Source organism: Ruditapes philippinarum, unplaced genomic scaffold (genome assembly GCF_026571515.1).
Source record: "Ruditapes philippinarum isolate M1 unplaced genomic scaffold, ASM2657151v2 ctg16135_1_1_1_1, whole genome shotgun sequence".
Taxonomy (NCBI): Eukaryota; Metazoa; Mollusca; class Bivalvia; order Venerida; family Veneridae; genus Ruditapes; species Ruditapes philippinarum.
The window spans coordinates 1-25213 of NW_026860710.1; the positions used below are offsets into that span (position 1 = coordinate 1).

The 25213-nt window shown below is 34.0% G+C and overlaps 1 protein-coding gene across 4 annotated transcripts in view; it reads left to right on the plus strand.

The window, feature by feature from the left end:
* Window positions 1-6: 6 nt before the first annotated feature.
* LOC132713133 (uridine phosphorylase 1-like) overlaps window positions 7-25213 on the plus strand; it is a 29657-nt gene continuing 4450 nt past the window's right edge. The window contains exons 1-5 of one of the 4 annotated variants that reach the window (XM_060695605.1): window positions 7-27; window positions 17688-17738; window positions 22835-22967; window positions 24021-24176; window positions 24576-24690. In XM_060695605.1, coding sequence (XP_060551588.1) covers window positions 17707-17738; window positions 22835-22967; window positions 24021-24176; window positions 24576-24690 — 436 coding nt within the window. In that variant the 5' untranslated portion in view covers window positions 7-27; window positions 17688-17706. Of the gene's footprint in view, window positions 28-14242; window positions 14400-14480; window positions 14679-16756; window positions 16822-17687; window positions 17739-22834; window positions 22968-24020; window positions 24177-24575; window positions 24691-25213 lie in introns of those variants that run through there. The other 3 variants (XM_060695603.1, XM_060695604.1, XM_060695606.1) reach the window with 3 other exon arrangements.

A 25213-nucleotide genomic window follows, 5' to 3' on the forward strand; every position in this document is an offset into this window, starting at 1 on the left:
ACTGAATTATCTTGTGGTAAAACAGCGGTAAGTATTTTATTTAAATATTGAGTTTCATTATTTAAGGGACTCCACTACGGAATGCCGTTAGGGCCATTGCCTATTAATGTGTTGATCTGAAAGGGGATAGTCGATAGTACGATGGTGAAAACGCGAAATCACGAAACTACGATGGTGAAAACGCGAAAGTACGATGATGAAAACGCGAAAGTACGATAATGAAAACGCGACAGTACGATACTACGATGATGAAAACGCGATAAACTATCGTGTTTTCACCATCGTACTGTCGCGTTTTCATCATCGTACTGTCGTGTTTTCACCATCGTACTATCGCGTTTTCACCATCGTACTATCGCGTTTTCATCATCGTACTTTCGCGTTTTCACCATCGTAGTTTCGTGATTTCGCGTTTTCACCATCGTATTATCGACTATCGCGTTTCAGATCAACACATTCATAGGCGATGGCCCTAACGGCATTCCGTACTCCACTGACGTTTAAAAGCCTAAAAAACATAACATTTGAATTTCTTACATGAATGAGCTGGGGCACTTTGAACAGAGATATATGCGAAGATAGTTAAGAAATATACTTTGAAACAAAATGAAAATCATATTTGTATGCCTTTCTTAGCCAGATTTGAGTGAAAAGCGTTTAAACGCTTTTCAATTTGAGTCATTTTTTTACAATTTGAACAATTATTCTGGAAAAACGAAATGCTCAAATGATCTGAAATTTGGCAGTAAGATTAATGGTCTAAACCTACATCAAATGGTACATTTATCTGCAAAAATAGTTACAGTCCCATCATATCAAAAAACCTCAGTGGAGTCCCTTTAACAACAATTGCACTCGATATTAAATTTGCTGTATCAGACAGGGATGTACTAATGGATGTGTCATTCTCATTTGAAAAAGTATTAATGAATAATGAGGCATGATTCGCTGGTATGTGTTGGAGCTGAGACAAAATGTCCATTGCTGTTTTCTTGAGATAATGTAAAGCTCGAACTCGCACGGTCCCCAGTATTTGTGTTCGTATACGATTTGTGTTCTGTATTTACACCGTATAATTATTTCTGTGTTATTTAATGTGTGAGGCTGCTGATGTGATTCATAGTGCCTCGACTCAGTATCTTGCTGTACAAATTGATTTGTGTCTTTGTGCACATGTGATTTTGGTACTGGAGCCTCTGCCATATTCTGTGGCGTGACGTTTTCAAATTGCGGATTGGAATGCTGCATATGTATAGGAGTGTGTGTCGAATTATCCTGAACCGGCTTGTCAGTGCTGACTTTACTTTGTCGAATGGGTTCAGACGTCTGATGTTGGTTACTGTGACCATTTTTAGCGCAAATATATTCTATATCCTGTAATCGATCTCTTCTCAGGTAGTGGTTCCAATCCGGTAATTCATCATGAATTAAGTGACCGTCCATTATCAGTTTTGCCGGATAAACGATGACAACTTTGGACCTCGGGTTTGAAGCTCTATAATGTTTAAATTTGGGCCAAAGCCTTGACCTTGCTTCCTGAATTTCTTTCGGAAAGTCATAATCTATTGAAATTCCTGTCTGAGCATATTTCAATTTACTGACCCTACTCATAATCAGCTCCACGTTTCCATAATCACGAAAGTTAGCTATGATAGGTCTTTTGCTAAAATTTTTCCCTTGGACTCTACTGCCTAATCTGTGTGCTCTAGTAATATAAATATCACTTTCACGCACGTCCAAGCTTCTCTCTAGGAAGTCAACTAATATTCTATAGATGTATGTATTGTGAATTGTTTCATGTAGATTGTGGTCACTCTTGTTTTGACCAATCTGCTTATTTGTCTTCATTGATTAATATGCTACTTTCCCTATTTTTCAAAATTTGTTACAAACAATCCACACCCTCTTCTCCTCCTCAACCCACGGTCCTTCTCCAACACTCCTTGTCAATTTTTAGCCTATTTATTTAAGTTCCTTCAAAAATGTCATTATTGTTTTTATTATGATTTCCTTTTATTGTTATAGACAAATCATAAGGGTACGATCTTCATCGTTGAAAATTAAAGTGTTGAAATTAAATCTAAATTAGAAATAAAGAAAGATTAAAACTGTCGGTAGAACTGCGTGCTCCACTTAAAAATTAAACAAGATTCTTGATAATGAAGAATTTTCTAAGTTTCAAAAAGGGACATATTTTTTGTCAAAATCTTTGTAAGGGACGGTGACCTCCTATTATGCCCTCAAAATCACCCCATTCTCATTAGTTTTGGAGATATCAACTTGTATACAAAAACTTAACCAAAGTGTGACGCCGACGCCGGTGCCGACCCTCAATGTGCAGTTTTTATATATTTATTTTCTTTAAGTTTAAAGGAATCCACCTTAATGATTTTCAAATTCAGTTTTATCTAATGGTTGCACGAAGTCTAGTGTTTCATCAGAGTGATATCAGCTAAGAACGGTTGAAAATGCCTCGGGCAATTTTTTTGCGTTACCTTTTGTTAATATGTGACACAATACGAATACGTTTTAAGAACGTTTTGATTTTTGTCAAATCTATAAAAAAAATCCTCTAACTAAATAAAAGAAGATAAATAAAACCAGAAAATTCAAAGAAAGAATGTATTTCAATAGGAATAAAATATAAACATGTTCTAATTTTAAAACAAAAAGGTAGCCTACCCTACTGCTTTGTCATAAATAACTGGTATATAAAGCCTTTTCAGTGCTACAGATAAGCAGCGTATCTGCGTAATTACCCAATAATTTTGACCAATTTACCCAAATAAAATAAAATCTTTGCGTAATAAAAACGCAAATCAAAATATCAGTACCCAATTTGTTTTGATACTCTAGCGTATTTTCAATATCTTGGACCATAATTCACCTAGCAAAAAACTGCCAAACAAATCCGAAAATAGCCTGTTTCCCATTGTATACACACCGGTCTCAAATATCGACAGTCAGTAAGACCGGTGTACACAATGGCCTGTTTCCCTTTCTGTACTTTCGTTTTCCATTTGTTAACCGGGAACAATTGAGTTGACTGGTGTTAAAGATATTTTTTCGCGGAAAAAGCTTTATATACTTATGAGAGATAACTAAATAGCAGTCCAGACTGAGGTTTATTTACTTTCTGCTTCAACAAAATGGCGAAACGGGGCTGATAAAAATTAATTATTTCAATGCAGTCTAACAAAATATTTGGTTATTTTACCGAGCCAGATGTTGTAAAAAATTTGTTAAATGAACTTTTTAGACAATGTTTGTTTACAGTCTTTGTGTATATTGTTTCCGAGATCCTGGACAATATTTTGACCGATGCAAATCTATGCAAACCAATAAATTTTTCAATGATACCCAATTTTGTTTCTGTGTTACCCAATTGCTTGTCAAGTCCAGGGGTAAATACCCAATTAACTCAAAAGCTTATCTGCAGCTCTGCGGCCTTTTAAAAATGTACAGAATCTGTCAACAACGGTCTTCCGAGTGAGTGGAATGAACTGGTTGACATTGTCTACCTATATACTCCTTCAGCGAAGGTGTTATAAGTGGTGGACAACTTTGACCCCTTTTTTGCAGAAAAAGGTGTGACCAGTGATGCGTGTTAGTGGTCGCACGGTCACTTTCCTTTCTATGTCCCGTGATGCGTGTATGTTGGTCGCACGGTCAGAAATAAACTTTCACATGTACACATACTACCCACTGCAAACTAATCATGCTACTAGGTATAATACCCACTACAATGCTACACATTTCACCAGGTTAATTACCCACGGCATTCTACAACATGTCACTAGGTATATTACCCACGGCTTAATACACATTACCAATTTACACATGCCACTAGGAATATAACCCACTACAAACTACTCACAACCTTTATGTATGGTATATACCCACTGCAATACTAATCATGTCACTAGGTATAATACCCACTACTTGCTACACATGCCATTATGCCATTAGGTATATTACCTACTGCATACTACACACTCTGCATACTACACAAGTCACTAGGTATATTACAAACTACACACACTACTATGTATATTACCTACTGCACACACGACTAGTTATATTACCTTCTGCACACACCACTAGGTATATTACCTACTACATACTACACATACCACTAGGTATATAATCCACTACAAACTACTCACACCACTTAGTATGATACCCACTGCATACTAATCATGCCACTAAGTATATTACCAACTACTTGCTACACATGCCATTATGCCACTAAGTATATTACCTACTGCATACTACACAACTCAATAGGTATATTACAAACTACACTCACCACTAGGTATATTACCCACTGCATACTAATCATGCCACTAGGTATATTACCCACTACTTGCTACACATGCTATTAAGCCACTAGGTTTAATTACTTACGAACGATAAGCTATCCACGGTGCACTAGTATGATTAGAAAACTTACAACACGACACAAGCTAACTGGAGGTATAGTTACTACTGCAATTCTAACATTACCACAGGTATTGAATCCACTACACTACTGCACGACCACTAGTGATGATACCCACTGCATTACTAATCATGCCGACTAAGTATAATTACCACTACTTGCACAGCCATGCATTTTATGCCATGAAGTGTATATGAACCTGCTTTACTGGCATACTGAAGCAACTCAATAGGTATAATTACAATACTCACACACACCACTAAAGGCTAATAATTACCCGCGACCTGCATACTTATCATGCGACTAGGTAATATTACCCACTAACTTGCTTACAGCATGCTATTAAAGCCACTAGGTTTAATTAACTACAGCATACTAACAGCCACGTCACGTAGGTAAATATTATTCTACAACCATATCTACAGCACACATTCTAGGTCAGTATTACGTAACAAATACTAACAACACGCACTGTGTTGTATATTACCCATACTGAAGTGCAATCACACCCCTAGGTGTTTTTACCAGCTGAAATATACACACGCCATCTAGAGTGTGATATCCTAACTTACACACATCGCCACTAGTAATATTACCTTACTGCATACTTACACACGCCACTAGTGTATATTACGTAACTGCATACTACACACGCCACTAATATATACCATAGATACTAACGGCCACCCATAGGTTACAATTGCACAACTACTAGATATAGTTTTTACTCAATGACTAGTACACTCGTAAACCAAAGGAAATATTATATGGTAACGCCTGGACAGTCCTTAATGATGTAGAATGACTGATACTAGTCGTGGTTAATGTCAAATTGCTGTGTGAGTCCGGAAATACAATTATGCCTTGGTTCAAAAGTCCCAATATACTGGGTGGAAATCCAAATGCGCTCAGTTATTGAAGTGTAATGTTGTGTGGTGATTACATTTTATTCAGTCAAGTCAATGTGTTGCCGGGTGCATTAGTCGTTCTGTTCAGTTCTTTAAAACAAACAGGCATGTGGTAAACACAATTATGTTGAGTTAAAAAGATATGTTGTAGGGTGTGGACAGTTGTTATGTTCGGTTAAAATAGCTCTTCTTATCATGTTCAACCATGAAAATAAACAGTCGAGTGGTACTGTCATTGCGTTTGGCTGAGGCAGTGTATTATTGGGTGATACTTTTATTATACCCCCACCACAAAATGTGGGGGGGGGGCTATAATGGATTCGCTTTGTCGCGTCGGTCGGTCGGTCGGTCCGTCCGTCGGTCGGTCCGTCCGTCCGTCTCCATTTTCGTGTCCGCTCTCTAACTCCTATACCAATTGAAGGATTTTCTTCAAACTTGGCTCAAATGTTCACCTCAACAAGGGGATGTGCAGAACCCATATTGCCCATGTGTCAGTTCAAGGTCAAAGGTCACAATTGAAGGTCAAATATCAAACACTATCAAATATTACACAGTATGTCGTGTCCGCTCTGTGAAAGTCCTACACTACTTGAAAGATTTTCTTCAAACTTGGCTCAAATGTTCACCTCAACCAGGGGATGTGCAGAACCCATGTGGCCCATGTGTCAGCTCAAAGTCAAGGTCACAATTGAAGGTCAAATATCAAAACACTATCAAATATTACACAGTATGTCGTGTCCGCTCTGTAAGTCCTACACTAATTGAAAGATTTTCTTTCAAACTTGGCTCAAATATTCACCTCAACAAGGGGATGTGCAGAACCCATGTTGCCCATGTGTCAGCTCAAGGTCAAGGTCACAATTGAAGGTCAAATATCAAACAATCTAATTATTACACAGTATGTCATGTCCGCTCTGTAAGTCCTACACTAATTGAAAGATTTTCTTCAATCTTGGCTCAAATGTTCATGCTCAACCAGGGATGTACAGAAACTTATATCACTCTTTTGCTGGCTTAAGGTCAAGGTCACCACTTTAGGTCAAAAATTGATTTAGAAAATATTCTTAAATTTTAACATTTATTTGAATATTTCTAAATCTAGAAAAGGTATTTGCTTGAAACCCTTAATATATTTTTGAAGGGTCACAATTCCAATATGCTGTTCGTTCAAGTTTCATTACTCTGTATTGCATTTTTACCAAAGTTATGCCCCTTTTTAAGTCTTCAAATTTACATACAATCAAATATTAGACAATATGTTGTGTCCGCTCTATAAATCCTATACTAATGGAAGAATTTTCTTTCAAAACTATTACTCATAAATTTATTCACCTCAAAACAAGGTATGTGCAGAATCCAGAGAGCGCATGGTCACCTTTAAGTGCCGGCTTAAAGGTCAAGGGAAGTCAACACTTGAAAGCTCTAAAAATTGACATTAGAAAATGTTTCTTAAAAGTTTTAACATGTACTTTGAAATAATTCCTGAAACTAAGCGCAGGCATTTGCTTGAAACTTAAAAGGATATAAGTGAGGTGTGCCAGGGACTGCCAAGTTTCACTAATACTCTGATATGCACCTTTTGACAAAGTTATGCCCCACTTTTTAAGTCGTTCAAATTTACATAACAACAATAGCTTAGACAAATTATATGTGTCTACTCTATAAAATTCCTATACTAATGGGAAGGATTTTCTATCAAACTTTACTCAAGATGTTTAAAAGCCAAACTGGGTGAATGTGCAAAACCCATGTTACCCTTGTGCCAGATTAAGGTCAAGGCCACACTTGAAGGTCAAAAAATTGACTTATAAATGAAAAATGTTTAATACATTGGGCAAAATGAAAGGTTATTTGTAAACTGTTTAGAACATGATTTGATAATATATATTTATACTATTACCTGTACAATTAGTCTTTTTTTCACCAGAGATAATTTCTTTTTTATGTATTTGTTGCCACATAAGTTATTCCCTTAACCACCTTTCCTAGTGGTCCTTCTGTCAAGGACATTGGTGGGGTATAGAATCGCATTCAGCGATAGTTCTAGTTATTTTCAGTTGCAATGACATGCTGTTGGGTGCTTTATTTAGACTGTTCAGTCGTGAAATAGAACTGTTGAATAGTACTATCATTATGTTCAGTTCAGATGATATACTGTTCGGTGCAGAAGGTCATTATGTTCAGGTGTGAACACAAACTGTTGTGTGATACCATTATTATGTTCAGTTTCAGATGATATACTGTTCGGTGCAGAGGTCATTATGTTCAGTAGTGAACACAAACTGTTGTGTGATACCATTATTATGTTCAGTTCAGATGATTTACTGTTCGGTGCAGAGGTCATTATGTTCAGTAGTGAACACAAACTGTTGTGTGATACCGTTATAAAATGTTCAGTTCAGATGATATACTGTTCGGTGCAGAGGTCATTATGTTCAGTAGTGAACACAAACTGTTGTGTGATACCGTTATTATGTTCAGTTCAGATGATTTACTGTTCGGTGCAGAGGTCATAATGTTCAGTAGTGAACACAAACTGTTGTGTGATACCGTTATTATGTTCAGGTTCAGATGATGTAACTGTTCGGTGCAAGAGGTCATAATGTTCAGGTAGTGAACACAAACTGTTGTGTGATACCGTTATTATGTTCAGTTCAGATAATGTACTGTTCGGATGCAGAGGTCATTATGTTCAGTAGTGAACACAAACTTTTGTGTGATACCGTTATTATGTTCAGTTCAGATGATGTACTGTTCGGTGCAGAGGTCATAATGTTCAGTAGTGAACACAAACTGTTGTGTGATACGTTATTATGTTTCAGTTCAGATAATGTACTGTTTCGGTGCAGAGGTCATTATGTTCAGTAGTGAACACAGACTGTTGTGTGATAACCGTTATTATGTTCAGTTCAGATGATATACTGTTCGGTCGCAGAGGTCATTATGTTCAGTAGTGAACACAAACTATTGTGTGATAGCCGTTATTATGTTCAGTTCAGATGATGTACTGTTCGGTGCAGAGGTCATAATGTTCAGTTAGTGAAAACAAACTCTTGTGTGATACCGTTATTATGTTCAGTTCAGATAATGTACTGTTCGGCGCAGAGGTCATTATGTTCAGTAGTGAACACAAACTGTTGTTGTGATACCGTTATTATGTTCAGTTCAGATGATATACTATTCGGTGCAGAGGTCATTATGTTCAGTAGTGAACACAAACTGTTGTATGATACCGTTATTATGTTCAGTTCAGATGATATTACTGTTCGGTGCAGAGGTCATAATGTTCAGTAGTGAACACAAACTGTTGTGTGATACCCCTCATTATGTTCAGTTCAGATGATAAATTGTTCGGTGCAGAAGTCATTGTGTTCAGTTCAGGTGATATACTGTTTCGGTGCACAAGTCATTTGACAATGCGCTGAGTGGTCATACAATTATGTTGGTTCAATTCGGATATGTTCGCGTCAAACAAGATGGCGGGCGGGAGCAACTAATTTCCATAGTCTCATGTCGAGGCTAATGACCACTAAATTGCCAAAAACAATTTTCTTCCCCGTAAGAGAACCATCGGGAGGTTAAAAAACGTTATTTTCATAAATTGGAGACCAGATCGTATGGAATATTTAATACCGAATGGGTATTTTATTATTATCAAGTTAATTTATGGACTACTATACTGTTACAGTCATAATGGGCACAGTATATAAAAACTTAAAATATGGGTATACAGGGTAGTCTGTTCAAGTCGACATATGACAGCCGTAAATAAAACTTGAAATATATGTTTGGTAACTTTTTAGACTTACAAAGTGGACACATCAATACGAAATTTTAAAATATGAAACCATAATATACAAGTAAGGCAAACCTATTTGGAGTCACACATGGCCACAGATATGGAACATTAATATAAAGTAAGGGTAGCCTAGTTAAAGTCAAACATGGCCAAATATAAATAAAATCTATGTAAGTAAGTGAAACCTAATGGAGTCACACATGGCCACAATATATTAGTAGACATAATGTTTAAAATAGAGAAAAACAGAATCCTTAAAGAAAGCACAACACTGCAAAATTGAAAATGTTGCAAGGCTCGGTTTGATTGAGCCTGTTCATGGACGGTACTGGGTAAAGTGCAAGTTACCGTCCACGCCCCCTGAGCACCGGCCTTAAGCAGAATTTCAACATTCTAACACACGAAAATTGGTGAAATTTTGTAATTTAGAAGACATCCGCAAGATGTGTTCATACGGCGGTTATCATGGAACCTTCAATGTGACACAGTAGTGGTCATTCCATGAAAAGCGCCGAAGGTCCCCCAGTAAAAGAATGCTTTTGCCCTAAACGGAAAAACAATGGGCGGAACAAAATAAAATGGAATTGAAAGAGGACCTGAGGTTATGAAGTCAGGGAAATGTATTTGAGTCTAATTTTATTAGGCTACCCTTACTTATAGTTATAATGATGCATATACTTTTAATCATGTGTGACTCAAATAGATTTCCCTTACTTAAACATAATGTTCCATATATTTTGGCCTAGTGTGACTCAATTAGGTTTTACCGTTACTTATATAGAATGTTCTTCATAATGTGGGTATGTGTGACTTTATTGCGCTACCCTTACTTAATATATTTAATGTTCCCATATACTGTGGCCATGTGTGACTCAAATAGGTTTCCTTTACTTAAATATATATGTTCCATTTATTGTGGTTATGTGTGACTCAAATGGGTTACCAAAACATATATTTTAAGTTGCATATGATGTGGACATAAATTATGTGACTTTAATTAGGCTACCCTTAAGCTATAAAGCCTCCATAATACTGGGGCCATCGTGTGACTCGAATATATTTATTTTAGTATTTTAATTCGTTTGCTGTGTCCATGTGACTCTTAATTAGGTTTACAAAACAGATTAATTTTAAGTTATATTACGTGTGGTCCATGTGCTTACTTTAACAGCCTAACCCTTTACCCATATTTTAAGTTTATAATACTGGTACCCATATGACTGTAACAGTATAGTATAGTCATGAATAACTAAATATAATACCCACTTCGGTATGTTAAAAGTCCAATTAATGAAAAAAACGTTCTTAAGCCCCCATATAATATTACAGGGAAAAAATTGGTTTTGGCCCAATTATTGGTCATTAGCCTCGACATGACCTTATGAATTAAGTCGCTCCCGAAAATAATCCGATGAACCAACATAATTGGGTATCACACAACAGTTTGTGGTCACTAATTGAACATAATGACCTCTGCAACCGAACAGTTTATCATCTGAACTGAACATAATGATAGTACCAAAAAACCACTGAACATAACGACATTTGCACCGAACAACACATTGACTTGACTGAAGTAGATATAATCAGCACACAAGATAATGATAGTACCATTTAAGATAATGATTGTACCATTTAACAGTTCTATTTCACGACTGAACAGAAGAAAAATAAAGCACCCAACAAGCATGTCATTGCAACTGAAAATAATAAAAGTATCACCCAATAATACACTGTCTCAGCCAAACACGAATGATAGTGACGCACTCAACTGAGTTTATTTTCATGGGTTGAACATAATGAGAAGAGCAACCAATTGGCATATTATAATAACCGAACATAATAACTGTAACACCTTTGACTACAACATATCTTTTTAACTCAACATAATTGTGTTACCACATGCCTTGTTGGTTTTAAGAACTAAACATAACGACCTTATGCACCCGACAATACATTGACTTGACTGAATAAAATACAGTCAGCACACAACATAGCACTTCAATAACTGAGCAATTAGGATTTCCACACCCAGCATTTTGTATCTCGGACACAACAGAAAGACATTTAACCAGGTATATATATTCATTCTTAACATAAGACAGTCCAGGCGTTCCATAATATTACCCTCAGCATACTTTCTTTTCTCGCCATTAGGAACATTCCCCACTCACAAGGCCCCATATCAATGAAATCATCTGCCTTTAGGAAATTCCAACAATTATGCTCTTGTGCTTTCACTCTGTCCATTATCTTTTGGAATAGAGTGGCATTGGCATTAATTTAGAAACCACTGGGATGACGCTGAACTCTTCCAAGAATCTCAAATACATGTCAAATTCCCAACGATCATGAACAGACGTATGCGATAACCATGCGAAATGCCTCCCAAGACCATGATCGAACCTCCGTCCAGACCCGTCCCCAACCCCCTTACACCCCCAAAAAAGAGAGATCTTATTGAAGTACACAACAGTTGGCATAACGTTCAGTTCTTTAACGATATACACGAACTCTGTATGGAAAAATGGACAAATGATGGTATTCCAGTATTGCCATATCCAGCGATGGTGTAAACGGGCTCAGTTGACACGGTGACTTTAGAGAATGTCACAGCACATGTAGCAACAGTGGCAGGTTCAGTTTGAAACGATTGTAAAGGTGTGTGTTCATAACATAGTGGTCTTGACGCGCGGACGTGCATTATTCTACAACAATGAACTCAAAATCGATGTCTATTTCCTATACAACAAGCAAACAAACAAATGAAAAAGACTGTTAAAGAGGGACAGCTTCACAGTCTATATATTACAGCAACTCACTATGTATATGTACTGCAGATTTATCTCCCTTACACACACTTAAAAAACATGAATAAAAAAAACAGCAAAAAAAACGTAAAGCCAGCTTCCATATAAGAATTGGCTGTGACTAAAAAAAGGATTGGAGCACCACACTAAATACCGTATTCCGGTATATACCGGGCAAGGCGCTTGAATGATAAAATGCTAAAATCTTGTCTTTTTACCCAACGGAATGAACTTTAATAGGTCTAATTCATCTTTTCACACTGATTTATGTATGATAATGCATGAAAAATGTAAAAATCAGCGAAAAAAACGATATTTGTCTATTTTGTGATCATGATTTCTGCAAGCGTCTAGAGGTACTGCTCCAATCCTGTATTGAGCTAAATCCATAAGAATTACAAGAGACTGAGAGACTGTCGTCTACACTATACACACATTATTTACAACCATAAACGCTGAAACATTTTAACAAAAGTGAATGAAAAAAGCTCTTAAAATATATACATGTATATAAGATGACATGAATTACACCATGAGAATAACCATCTTGACAACTTCCTATATTAAAATGTAAGATATATACTCAACTATCACTATAAAAAGGCGGGAGGAGAGGGAGAAAAAAAAAAGCATTATTATTCATACATATAAAAAAATATTCTATTTAAAATTTTGAAGCAGGTTTTGGCACTTTTTCTAACTAATGGCTTACTTAACAATTTTTGTCATTGAAATTAATTTTAGGTCAAAATAGCACTACTTATTTATTCATTCCTTATATCCTACATATATAAAGAAATATGAAAAACAAGTAAGTGTCGCGTTCAGTGAAGTAGCACATGTAATTCTATTTCTACTATATAACAGAAAGGACATTTTCTGTTTTCAAATACAAGGTATTCATATCTTCCTGTTTCTATTCTTAGTGGTAGCATTCTGGCAGATTTATGTTTTGGAGGCATTATCATTTGACAATAATCTTCAGAAACAAAATCTGATTTGAAATTACAGATAGCCCTTAGTTTATTTCCACTCTGGTCTGACACACTTGTTTGCCCAGTCGACAGCAATTTCCATTCGCTTATAACTTCATTCATCACATTTTTTTCTCCACAACATATTTCTAAGGCCTAGGTGTACATATATTTGTAAATATTTCAAGGTTTCAAGCTACAAACTTTCTCTACTCAAGAGTATAAAACCATTTTTTACACGAGAAACTACATTTTTGCCATGCCCAAACTGCAGTCCATTTGTTAACACGACACTCACCATTCCGAACCCACAATGAGGCAATTTGTTTCCAGTGTCTCAAAACTGGAGGCAACCAGGCCATCTCACCATATAAAGCTACGATAGGTGTGTATTTATAAGTAACACCAATACGTAACAATTTCTTCAGTAGAAAGGCGTATACCTTGCTAATATATATGTATCCGATAAAATCAATCCCATTTTCAAGAAAATTTATGGTGGGCTTCATCGAATTTTCGGAAAATAACCCGTACTCGGCATACCGTAATTTATAACATGTTTCCTTTAATGCCACATTCAATTATTCAGAACACGTGTGAACTATATAAGAAAGTAACCTAGATTAAAAAAGAAATAATCATAAAACTTGAAGACAATGCTTATTCCAAGAAGTGTTTGAATTCCATTTTCCCAGAATTAAAGGTGTATTCTATGGTTATACATTGTAACAAATCTGTCAATGTTTGCGAATTATCCAAATTACTAAATCATTTCTGATAATTTTTTTCCAATGCCAAAAAAGTATTTGGTTTGGCATCGTCGGATACCCACGATTGATAAACATGTCACACAACATGCAATCAATGTTAATGGTTCGGCCGTGGGTATCCGACGATGTTGGTTTGGGTAAGTAAACAGAAACAAAAAAAAATCTCTAAAATCGCCAAGAAAGTAATTATTGGCCAATCGCAGTAACCATCTGACAGATAACGTATTACAATAATAAATACAATTGTGATTCTATCCATTGATGAAAATTGCAAATTTAGTGTTGTATTTCTTATAAAACGACATGTCTGGAAATGTGCATGAGCGTCAAATAAAAACGACATTTTCAACTAACAATTAACATACTCGTTAATTAAAAGTGAAAGTAAAAATATGTTCATTTAATAATATGGAAAACATTTCTGTTTTCTAATTTTGACCGATATCTAGTCACAATCACTTTCGTATTTCAATATTTTTTCCTGTGAACACTTAAAATAGTCCATATACGTACATAGGAAATGACTATTTATCTAATTTCCTACCATTCAACAATTGAAAACTGTTACAATTACATGTATGTACTTTTACTGTTTACATTCAGGATGTTAAGAACCCAATGCACGTTCTTCACGATTTTCTCGTGATTTTAGATATTTAAAGTACTATTAAATTAAGGATATACATTCCGGTCTAAGGTAGGTCGTTAGTTTATTCTGCGAAAATGTAGCATAAGCATGATATTATGTCTGTGCGTGTATTATTGTCTGTTTTATTTTAATAATTTATCATCTTATGATCGGTCACATAACCGACATTGATTTTGAATTTTCTTTTCTTTTTGGAAGTGTACATGTATTTTAAGAGATTAAAATCGGTTATATTTTTAGAAATTTTTACGTCATATAAAAAGGACAATTTAACTGTGAAATATTTGCATGCAGTTACTGTGCAAAACTTGCTTATAACAAAAAAGTGTAAGTGACAGATTTAGATTTTCTGGTATTATTGAGGCCCGTCTTGGTTTTTATGAGACATTAAAGTAATTTGTTGGCGACGCCGGTGAGCGGCGTCGTCTTTTATGGAATGCTTCGTTTTTTTTGACCGTGGTAGGAGCTGTTATTATTAGAAGTTAATAATTAGTTTTATAATGAGTTTTAAATATCAAGTCAACAAAATTTTTTATTATTATTAAAATCATATTCATTTCTCATAGTGTGTCAAGTTTTAATACCGCATGTTTGTAACGTCGATTTTCATTAGCTAATCGTGACGTTTATATAGATTCATAAATAAAGCTGCTGTCAATTTATGAAGAAATTTCACTTTTTCCCTAAAAAAGGAAGTTTGTGATACGATAAATTCGTTATTTACAGGTTATATGACCACATATAAATGTTGTTCGCAATATAACCTCCTCCTAAAGGCTCGAATCATATGTACAAACAACCATTTATAAAAAAAAAAGAAATGAAATAAAAAGAAAGATAAAACAAAAACAAAAAAATTTATATAGGACCATATTACCTGTCAAATACATGTATTATAAACAGCTGATACAAGGTTATATAACGCCAGTCACTATACTGCTATACTTGGTTATTTAACTTGTAAAATGTCTTCATTATAATGAAGTTATGTTACACATTTTTGCTTTCTATGAATAATGCTACAGCTATTTCACATACATGTAATAGGTATCAAGTATAAATGTTTTAACTTACAGAATAAGATTTACAATTTTTGAACGAGCCCTTAAAGTCCTTCAATCGCGTCCATACATACGGGTGTTAAAGGAACTCAACTTAGGTCCAAAAGCCTAAAACACACAATTTGAATTTATTATATAGATCAGGTGGGGCACTTAAAACGGAAAGATGTGCAAAAGATTATTAAGAAATATATTCAAACTAAATTGAAAATCGTAAAATTGTGCTATTTTTAGCCCGATATGAGTGAAAAAGCATTGCAACGCTTTTCAATGTTGGGACATTTTGCTTAATAAGAATAGTTATTTTGGAAAAACGGTTCAAGCAAACGATCTTAAATTTTGCTCACAAGTTTTTGGTCTCGACATGCATTCAATGGAGCATCCATTTTTTGAATATTTCAAGTCCCGTCGTGTCAAACTTCAGTGGTGTCCCTTTAAACAGTCTTTTGAGAGTTTAACCATGAACGTAAATTACACTGATATTTTGTTTTAATAAGTCCTGTGTTTTAGTTGAATAAAAATATTCTCGGTTCACTGGGTCATTTTCTTTTTAAGGATAAATAAAAAACCACTGCAAACCAAACTGCAAACGCTGCATGAGGTCAACATTATGTAATCATTCTTTGTCGTCACATTTGCTAAACATTAGTCCTGAATTAAGCACAGATCTTATCAAAATTATATAAAGTGCACATGAGCATTTGTGTGCATATGAGATAAAGCTCGACTCCAGCCACGTGTTGTATCCTTACGACGCAAGTTTCTATAAATAGGTAAGACACTCCGGAACTGCTTGTTATTCCGTTAAGAGGTTTAAAAATAATAGTAAAAAAATGAAAGAAAAATAGTTGCCAAAGAACCTGATAAGATTGAAAACATGACCTGATTTGATATACTGGCACTCGTGGATATAGCAAATCAAAATAGCTGATGTTGCACAAAACGTATTTCTTATTTCAGACTTAATTAGAATTGCATTACTCGTGTGATTGTTAATTGTTCTTTCATTTCCATCAAGCTTTTCGGTCAATAATATGATACACATCTTTTCCTAATTTTGTTAGTTCGGTAATTTTCGCCACCAGGGTTTTTATTTGATGATACTGAGTGGTCTCTGATCCCGATCCCGGTCCAACGCCAAAGATACTTAAAGCACACATATATATAGCCATTTAATTATTTAGATAACACCGGAAAATGTATATTGTAAACAATAATCAATTCCAAGGTCGCTTCTATTTTCAAAAAATTAAAAAAACATTTAAATATTTTCAGAAATTCTATTGATTATGGGTCGAGAGCCTACAAATAACTACATTTTTTTTCTATGATGCATGGCAGTCGGTTCTGAATATATATTAAGTTTAATAGCTTGATTCAATTTGTTAATTGTAGGAATATCTATTAAAGTAAGTCTATATTACAATTAAGCTTGTACACGGGTCCCTATGGCATTTAGTTCCCATGAGCCGCATCCTTGAAAAAAAACAACAATAAGAATTGAAAAAAGTGCGCGTGTCACCAAAATTCAAAGGCTAAAACACACGAATGCTTATTAAATGATAAAAGTACATAAAAAATTAATCTAATTTTAGGATATAAGTAGAACAAGTATTTCTTAAATAATAGGTTATTTATATATGCACTTTTGTATGCAATCCGCTGTAAAATCTCTTTGATAAATTTCCATTATTTATCTGTTTATTTTTATTATTTTATTATTTTATTTCAATATTTTTTTCATTTCCTTAATTTAGTATTTCATTGTTTGTTAGTCACTGATATGTCTTTGTTCGTTTGTTTATACGTGACGCAATGTTATCAAATTTGAATAACTGTACTGATAACCGACTATTGACAATTTCGTCTATATCCCTTTCGAACTGTCTAGCGCACTCTGGCGGTCGATAAAATGTGTTATCTTTGAGAGTCCTTATCTGGATTTATAGGCCAATCTCGAGCGCGTTTGTAAACACAAATGTCCAAATTCTGTCTCAAATTTGGAAAAGGATCAAAATGAACGCAGCCATAACAGCATAAGTAAGCTTTCGCTCCCAACAGTCATTCATAGATAAGAGGCGGTACACGCACGACGAAATACTCTAGCTTTAAAGTCCTTTAGACCTCATTATAATTTTATTTCATATATTAAAAAAAATAACAAAACAATATTAGTATATTTTTATATATATTAGAATATCCTTTATTTACTTTTTTTGTAAAAATAGTATCTGTTGAAAGTGGGTTAAATTTGTTTGTTTATTTATTTATTTAGTGAGTGTTTATATTCACGTATGGATGCGTTAAAGGAACAGAATCAAGATGCGTAAGTTAACTTTTTGTTTTAAATTTTCTATTTTGACTTTCGTTTAAAGAAAATAATGATATTAAGCATGTATCTATATTTACTTTTCTACTGATACATAAGTTGCAAGCTGTGCATGACCTTTCGATAAAAAAAGGGTTTCAAGAGTTTTTCGCAGACACTTACTTAAGCAAACGAATCACTTACTTAAGCAAACGAATAGAACGCGCTTGTTAAATTTGCATGTTATTCCTTCTAATATTGAAATCGAAGGTTCAATTTACTACTTCAACGAAAACAAGTCACAATTTCTTAGCACCTGTAAACAAACAATGATTTTCTGGCTCCCATTCACTTACGTTAAAAAATGTCCCTCCCGTTCGCTTGTTTTAAGCTTGCAACAAACGGTAAAAAAACACACTAATATTTATTGCATTTAATCAGAGTCGAACACAATCTTAAAAAAACGTTTGATAAATAATTGTCACTATGAAGGAGGTGGACATTTTATTTTACGGACTCTAAAACAAAATTATTCATTGATTTCACATTTATGTATCGACATTGTATATATTTATCCATCGTTATTCAAGATCAACTTTATAATAAAGGGGATTTTACACGACATTACTTAACTGAACATAACAAAATACACACTGTAAGAGACTATCCCATCTTTTGCAATGAGTGATCGAGTAAGGCAAGGGTATTATTGTAAAGATAGCTATTTCCGGTTAGACAATATTTATAGCCAATCCCTCATTCGGCATTGATAGTGCAAAACATTGATAAAGAAATCAGGTCTATTTTTGTTACAAATAAAACATTTCAAAATATACATGTCAATTACATATATAACTTAGCCTGGTCTTTACGATAAATACCAACAAGAGTAAGGTGATGGGTACAAGTTATTCTGGACACAATATGCATCGTCACGGGCCACGGACGTGACTCGAATATTGCTTACTTTCCCTGAAAATAAGACACTACTGACCTCTTTAACACAAAACAAGAAACATAATATAAAGTCTTGACCTCGGAAAACGGCATAGTCATCAAGTTTTGCTGAAAATTGAATACGAACTTAAACTTAGATTTTTAATTATGGTTACATGTATTTACATTTAAATTATTTCCGTCATTAATTAAAAACCTATTGATTATTATTTTATTCTCAGACAGCTGTCTATAGCGAGTTCAAAAGACTGAATAAGATTTTTAAATGTGTTATATAATGTTTGCTTGGGCATCCAATGTGAAAAGTAAATGCGCCTATCGTTAGGAAACGTTAAGTACTCCAAAGAAATGTAATTAGCATCGGAACAACTCGGCTATTGTTCCGAAGATTGACGGAAAGGGCCGAGAAGTTGCGATTGCTGATTCTATTTAGACATTCACAACACTAACGTATCTTTTGTAGTTAGTTGAAAAAGTCCATTGGTCCATTTAACCTTCAAACATCATCAGAACAGAACAGAACAGAAATTTTATTTCGTAACGTATACAATACAGTATCTTGTTACATTACATATATCAAATATTATAAATAGATAAACACATGATATAATTCAAAGATTTACAGTATATTGGAGAATGAACATATATTGCTGCGAAAAAATTGATTTTGTATTAAATAAATGTATATCAGAATAATCTCATTTTTAATATCAGAATAATCTCATTTTAATATTAAAATTACTAGCGAAATCTAAATGTTTACAATATCTATGAAAATAATAACAACATTTTAACATTACATTTATGTATAACCTAAGCTTATCAACATATCTTTTCTTTTACTATTTGCAAAATAGATAAATTTACATAAATTTAATAATATAGACTTTTCACATGACTGAAGTAATTCTATGAATTTAAACATGCTAGGTTTTTTATAATAATATCTTTTAATGAATTTAGTGCGTATTTCCTGGTACAAAGTACAAACAAGTATAAAATGAAATTCGTCTTCGACATCTTGTGTATTACAAAGTTGACATATGCGCTCATGTCTTTCAAGTCTGTTTCTACCATATCTACCAGATTCTATTCTTAAATTATGCGCAGATATTCTGAGACGGGCTAATTGTTGTCTTGATTTCATACACTTAATTTTATCTAAATAGCATTCCATAGAAAAATTATCCTTGATATGTCTATACAATGTATTTAAAACGTTATTATTAACAATATCTGAAAACCATTTTTGTTTAAAAACATCAATGACTCTTTGTTTAAAAATATTAACAAATTCTTTTGGATTATAAAGTTCAGGACAATTCCACACCTTAAAAAAAACAAATTCATCTAAAATTCCTTTTACTTTATATGCCCAGTTTTTTACTCCTTTTTTACACTGATTTAATGTATTTATATACACACATTTAACAATGATATTGCTTGAATGTATCACTTTAAACCAATATTTTATTATGTGAACATATCTATTAACATAAAGTGGGTATCTTCCTAGCTCACCATAAATTGCTGCATTACAAGAGCTTATTTTCACACCAAGAATTAATTTGCAAAATTTCAAGTGTAATCTCTCTATATCTTTAGATTTTGTAAATCCCCAGACTGGACAAGCATAATTTATGATAGAGCCGACAAAAGCATCAAATAATTGTAAGGAAACAGAAGGGGAAATTTCATACTTGTTAATATTACATATTAAAACATTCATTGCTTTCAAAGCTTTACCTATAAGATATTGATTATGAAGCACAAAGGACCCAGTGTAATTAAATACTACACCTAAATAATTAAAATCGTCAACAATTTCCAAAGCTTCATTATTATAAAACCAACGTTCATGAGGAAGTACTGGTCCTCTATTCCGAAAAACAACTATTTTAGTTTTGGCGGTATTTACCTCTAGGCCCCATAGATTACAGTATTCAAATAAAGAGTTTTAGTCTTTGCTGTAAATCCTCTTGCGAGTTACCAATTATTACCATATCATCAGCGAATAACAATATTACTATACATATTTCAAATATATTCAATCCACAATCGACAGAGTTTTGTAAAAATAATTCTAGGTCTTCTAAAAATAGTGCAAACATGGCGGGCGAATTATTTTGGCCTTGTCGTAGCCCAACCGATAAATTGAAAAACTCTGAAAATGTATTGCAATGTTTAACACACGACTTAACAATTGAATACATTGATTTAAAAGTTCTAAGTAACTTCCCATCTAATCCCATATTAAACAATTTATACCATAATGCATTGCGGTTCACAGAGTCAAACGCCTTTTTTAAGTCGATAAAAGCACAAGGTAATCGCATTTTTTGAGTTAACATATGGTTTATTAAATTGTGTAACACGAAAATTGCATCTACTGTACTACACCCCTTTCTGAAACCAAATTGAGCGTCTGACAAAATGTTATTCTCATCAAACCATTTTCCACTCTATTTGTCAAGATACTTATAAACAATTTCCCAAAGTTACTTAGTAATGTGATGCCACGATAATTATTAACATTAGTATGATCACCTTTTTTATGAAGAGGTATAATAAAGCCTTCAGACCATATTTCTGGAAAATAGCCCGCATCAAAAACTCTGTTAAAAAGATCAGTGATATGGCCTACTAATATATCAATAGAAAATATAAAGTATTCGTTCAATAAGTCATCACTTGGACAAGACGCTTTGTTGCGGTTTAATCGCTTCACCGCATCTCTAACTTCTTCGCAAGATATGGGTATATTGAGCTCTTCGAAAGTAGGGTTACTAATATTAGGATCAATATTATCATTTGAAATATTCGCATCAAAATTAGTTGTAGCCCTTATTTCTTCAAACATATTTGCAAAATAATTTTGGAAATCTAAAATAGGTATATCCGAACTTTGTGATACATTTCGTTTTTTGAAATGTTTCCAAAACTCTCTTGGTTTACTAGTTTTCAATTCATCGCTGCGCTTACAATCATCGCTTCGCTTAAAGGCGAAAAGGAACAAAGTTTACCCACAGACGCTTGCCCACGTTGGGGGTAGGGCGGGGCATGATCTGATCCCCGAGCGTCTATGAGTTTACCAAATCAGTACAAGAATACCCTCTTTATTGATAGTACGTAACCAGGTCAAGGTTGTATGTCTGATTATAAATCAAAATATTGTATGATACGCTGTACACAAACTAGAGAAAGTACTTTTATTAATAGAGTAGTCAAGTAGTTTAACATCCTTTAACATCCTTTACATGAAGACTTGGTTGTAAATTGGTTTTAACATTAAGGACCATCATGTCCCAGAAATGCATGAATTTTTTTTATTAAATGCTTTGTATGTTTGATGTCCTGTTTTAAGTTCTAAAAGGTTACTGATTGGCCAATTATCTGCCTATGTTGGCTTTTGGCAGATGGAACATTTACAGTGATTCAGTTATTTGTTTGAAAGTCAAAATATATTACTTTGTTTACAATTTGCCACTTTCATGACAAATAATTTCACAATCAGCGCTATTTCTTTCAATTGATAACCATCTAACATGCTCTTAAACCCTTATTTTAACGTTATAAAACTAATGTTTGACCTTTATAAAGAAGGAAACATGTATTCATTTCTGAGACATAATATATGTGCCTTAATTTAAACTATGAATTATAAATGCTGAATTTATTTGGTGTTCGCGCCGGTTTGGCCCATATTAAACTTTGTTTTAATCTATTGCCATTTCGTTACACAGGATGTCTTTAATTAATTGGACTATACATAATTATGTTGGATACAAATCGCTTGAATCAAGAATTCGTTTTCTACTAATTTTTATCTATGTATACATTCTGTTTTAAATTGAAGTAATAAAATTAAAATAATCAGCCATCAATAGCAAGAGTCTGGTTAGACTATACTGGTATAGTCCTTGGATATACGTACCTAGGTAGCCTCTTGTACCACAATCGTTTCCTATATACATGTATTGCTTAAGGGGGACCCGGGCGTTTTCCCCTTGTTACAGCTAAAAAACGCTGAATAACTTAATAATTTCAGCTTGAATAAAACAGGAAACAGAAATGTAAAGCTTTTCGACCTATGTCTGTATAGTGTTATTCGTTTTCATGTATCTGTTTACATATTTTACAAATTGTATCTTTTACAGTAAGCTCATCACGGGTAATAGAGGGGTAAGACTGAACAACGAGAATCTCAAGCGACTAACAGAGGATCATCTGTATCATATTGCCCTTAGCAACGTTCAACATGATCTCGGACAACTGTTCGGCGATGTCAAGGTATTAGACAATGCCAAGAGCATAAGGGCGACTTCGATCACATACCGTGGTATCCCTAGAAAAACTAAACTTTCACCGAACGAAGTGTCTTTCAGTTTGGTTTGACTAATGTATCATTCGGTTATCGTGTCTGAAACAGCCGTTCCTCTGGTTAAAAGATGGCGCCATACAACACATAAACGGAAGTACATCCGATTCCAGACATGCGCAATTCATCTTTCATAACCAGACTAAAGTCCTTAATCGAAGTCGCTCTTAGATTAAGATGGTTTTTTACTTTTAATTTTTTACTAAGACTACAATCATGCTTACTTTGTAGTACACTTGTACTGATTAATCTACAAAGCGAACACAATAATAGATTAAAAGTCACAAACTACATGTATTGTGTGTGTCCCCTATATATTCTAGGTTTTTGTAATCTTATTCCTGATTCGTTGTATGCAGATAAAAGAGTTAACTAATTCACGTACATGTACTGTAGTGATTCTAAATATTTTAAAAATGCAAATTATTCTATAACGGTATTTAACACCCATTCGATGCTTTTGAATTGTTCAGTATGACCGTCCAATATAATTATATCCTGTATTGGACGTATTCAGTATACCCTATATTGAACTTCTGTGAACTACTTTAAGCCATAAAGAACAAAAGTATCTGAATAATAGAAGCTTCTTTCGAAAAGCAAACTTAGTGACGTTTATCAAAATATCTTATCAAGTCAAATTTTCGTTTCCTGTCTCTTGTTTGGATAAAGATGTAGAACAAGCAGGCTATTAAACTGTTCAGTACAATAAAGGATATATCTGGACTCGTAAACCGCTTGAAAAAAACATTTTGGATCGTAGAATATTTTTTTCTCCAGCTGTATTATAATGCTATATTGAGTCATTGCTCAAATTGATAAAATCTGTGACAGTCTAGCTATTGAAAATATATAAAATGAATTGAAACAGTCTGTTTACAAGGTGGTTATTTTCCATATACATGCATGTAGAATATTACTGATAAACTGCCTATTTAATACCTATTTTATAACGTCTTTTTCAGTTCGTATGTTTTGGGGGTCAATCATCTCGTATGGAAAAATTCGCCAGTTTTATTTCAAAAGAGCTTGGTCTAGAAGATAACGGACCGCCGAAGAATTACGCAGGAAACACGGATCGCTATGCCGTATACAAGGCCGGGCCTGTACTATCTGTTAGCGTAAGTCACGTGATTTTCACGTGATTAAGTCTTGTGAAAATCTTACCTTGAAAGTTTTATCTTGGACTAAACAAATAGTTTGAATAGGTCTTTGTAAATAAACGCTTTAGGAATAATTTGCTGATTTTTGTTTACAATGGTGATAGTAAATGATTCATTTCCTGTTTTAGACGAGAAATCGGTCATTTAACTTAAAGCACAAATCATTTTGAAATGAAATTGTTAAACGAAAGAGAAAGGAATATACTCAAATGAATAGGTCATTATTGTGCAGTACTTCCAGCTAATTTTAGATTTCTTTTTTACTTTGTCCTAGTTTTCCTGATGACATAAACTTCAATATGATCATTTGCTAGGACCACTTTGTTTATGATGTAAATGGATTGTTTTTGTTTCCAGCATGGAATAGGTATTCCATCACTGTCAATCATATTCCAAGAAATAGTGAAACTCGTTTACTATGCCGGCTGTCGCGATGTTACATTTTTCAGAATAGGAACAAGTGGTGGTCTAGGTAAAATTATATTCAACATGGCTTTACATTTAATTATAACATTATTGTAAGTTATCCGCATAATAACTCTTCACGTGAGTAATTTACACATAATTATATAGTTGTTCTGTATTGAAATACTTTCAAACTGAAAGTAACAAGAAAAGATACATATGTATTAGCTAAACGACTATCTTTATAAATGAATACAAACACTTGGTTGAAGTACGCTTATGTTCGAGTGACTTTCTGGAGAGATTTCGATGCTTTGAATGAAACATTGCTGAAAGCTAGAAAGATACATACATGTGTGGTCAGTTGTTTCACCTGAAAATGATAAGCTTAAAGAATGATACCGCTAAATGCAATGTCTAAAACAGTATCAATTATTTCATTTAGCTTTTTAGGGGGTTGGGTTTTATGTCGCACAAACATAGAAGAGGTCATATGGCAACTTTACTAGTGGAGGAAGACCTCAGATGCCCCACCAGCACGAACGGATACCTGAGTATATAACCACCGCCGTTCTGTAAGCTAGCTGGAT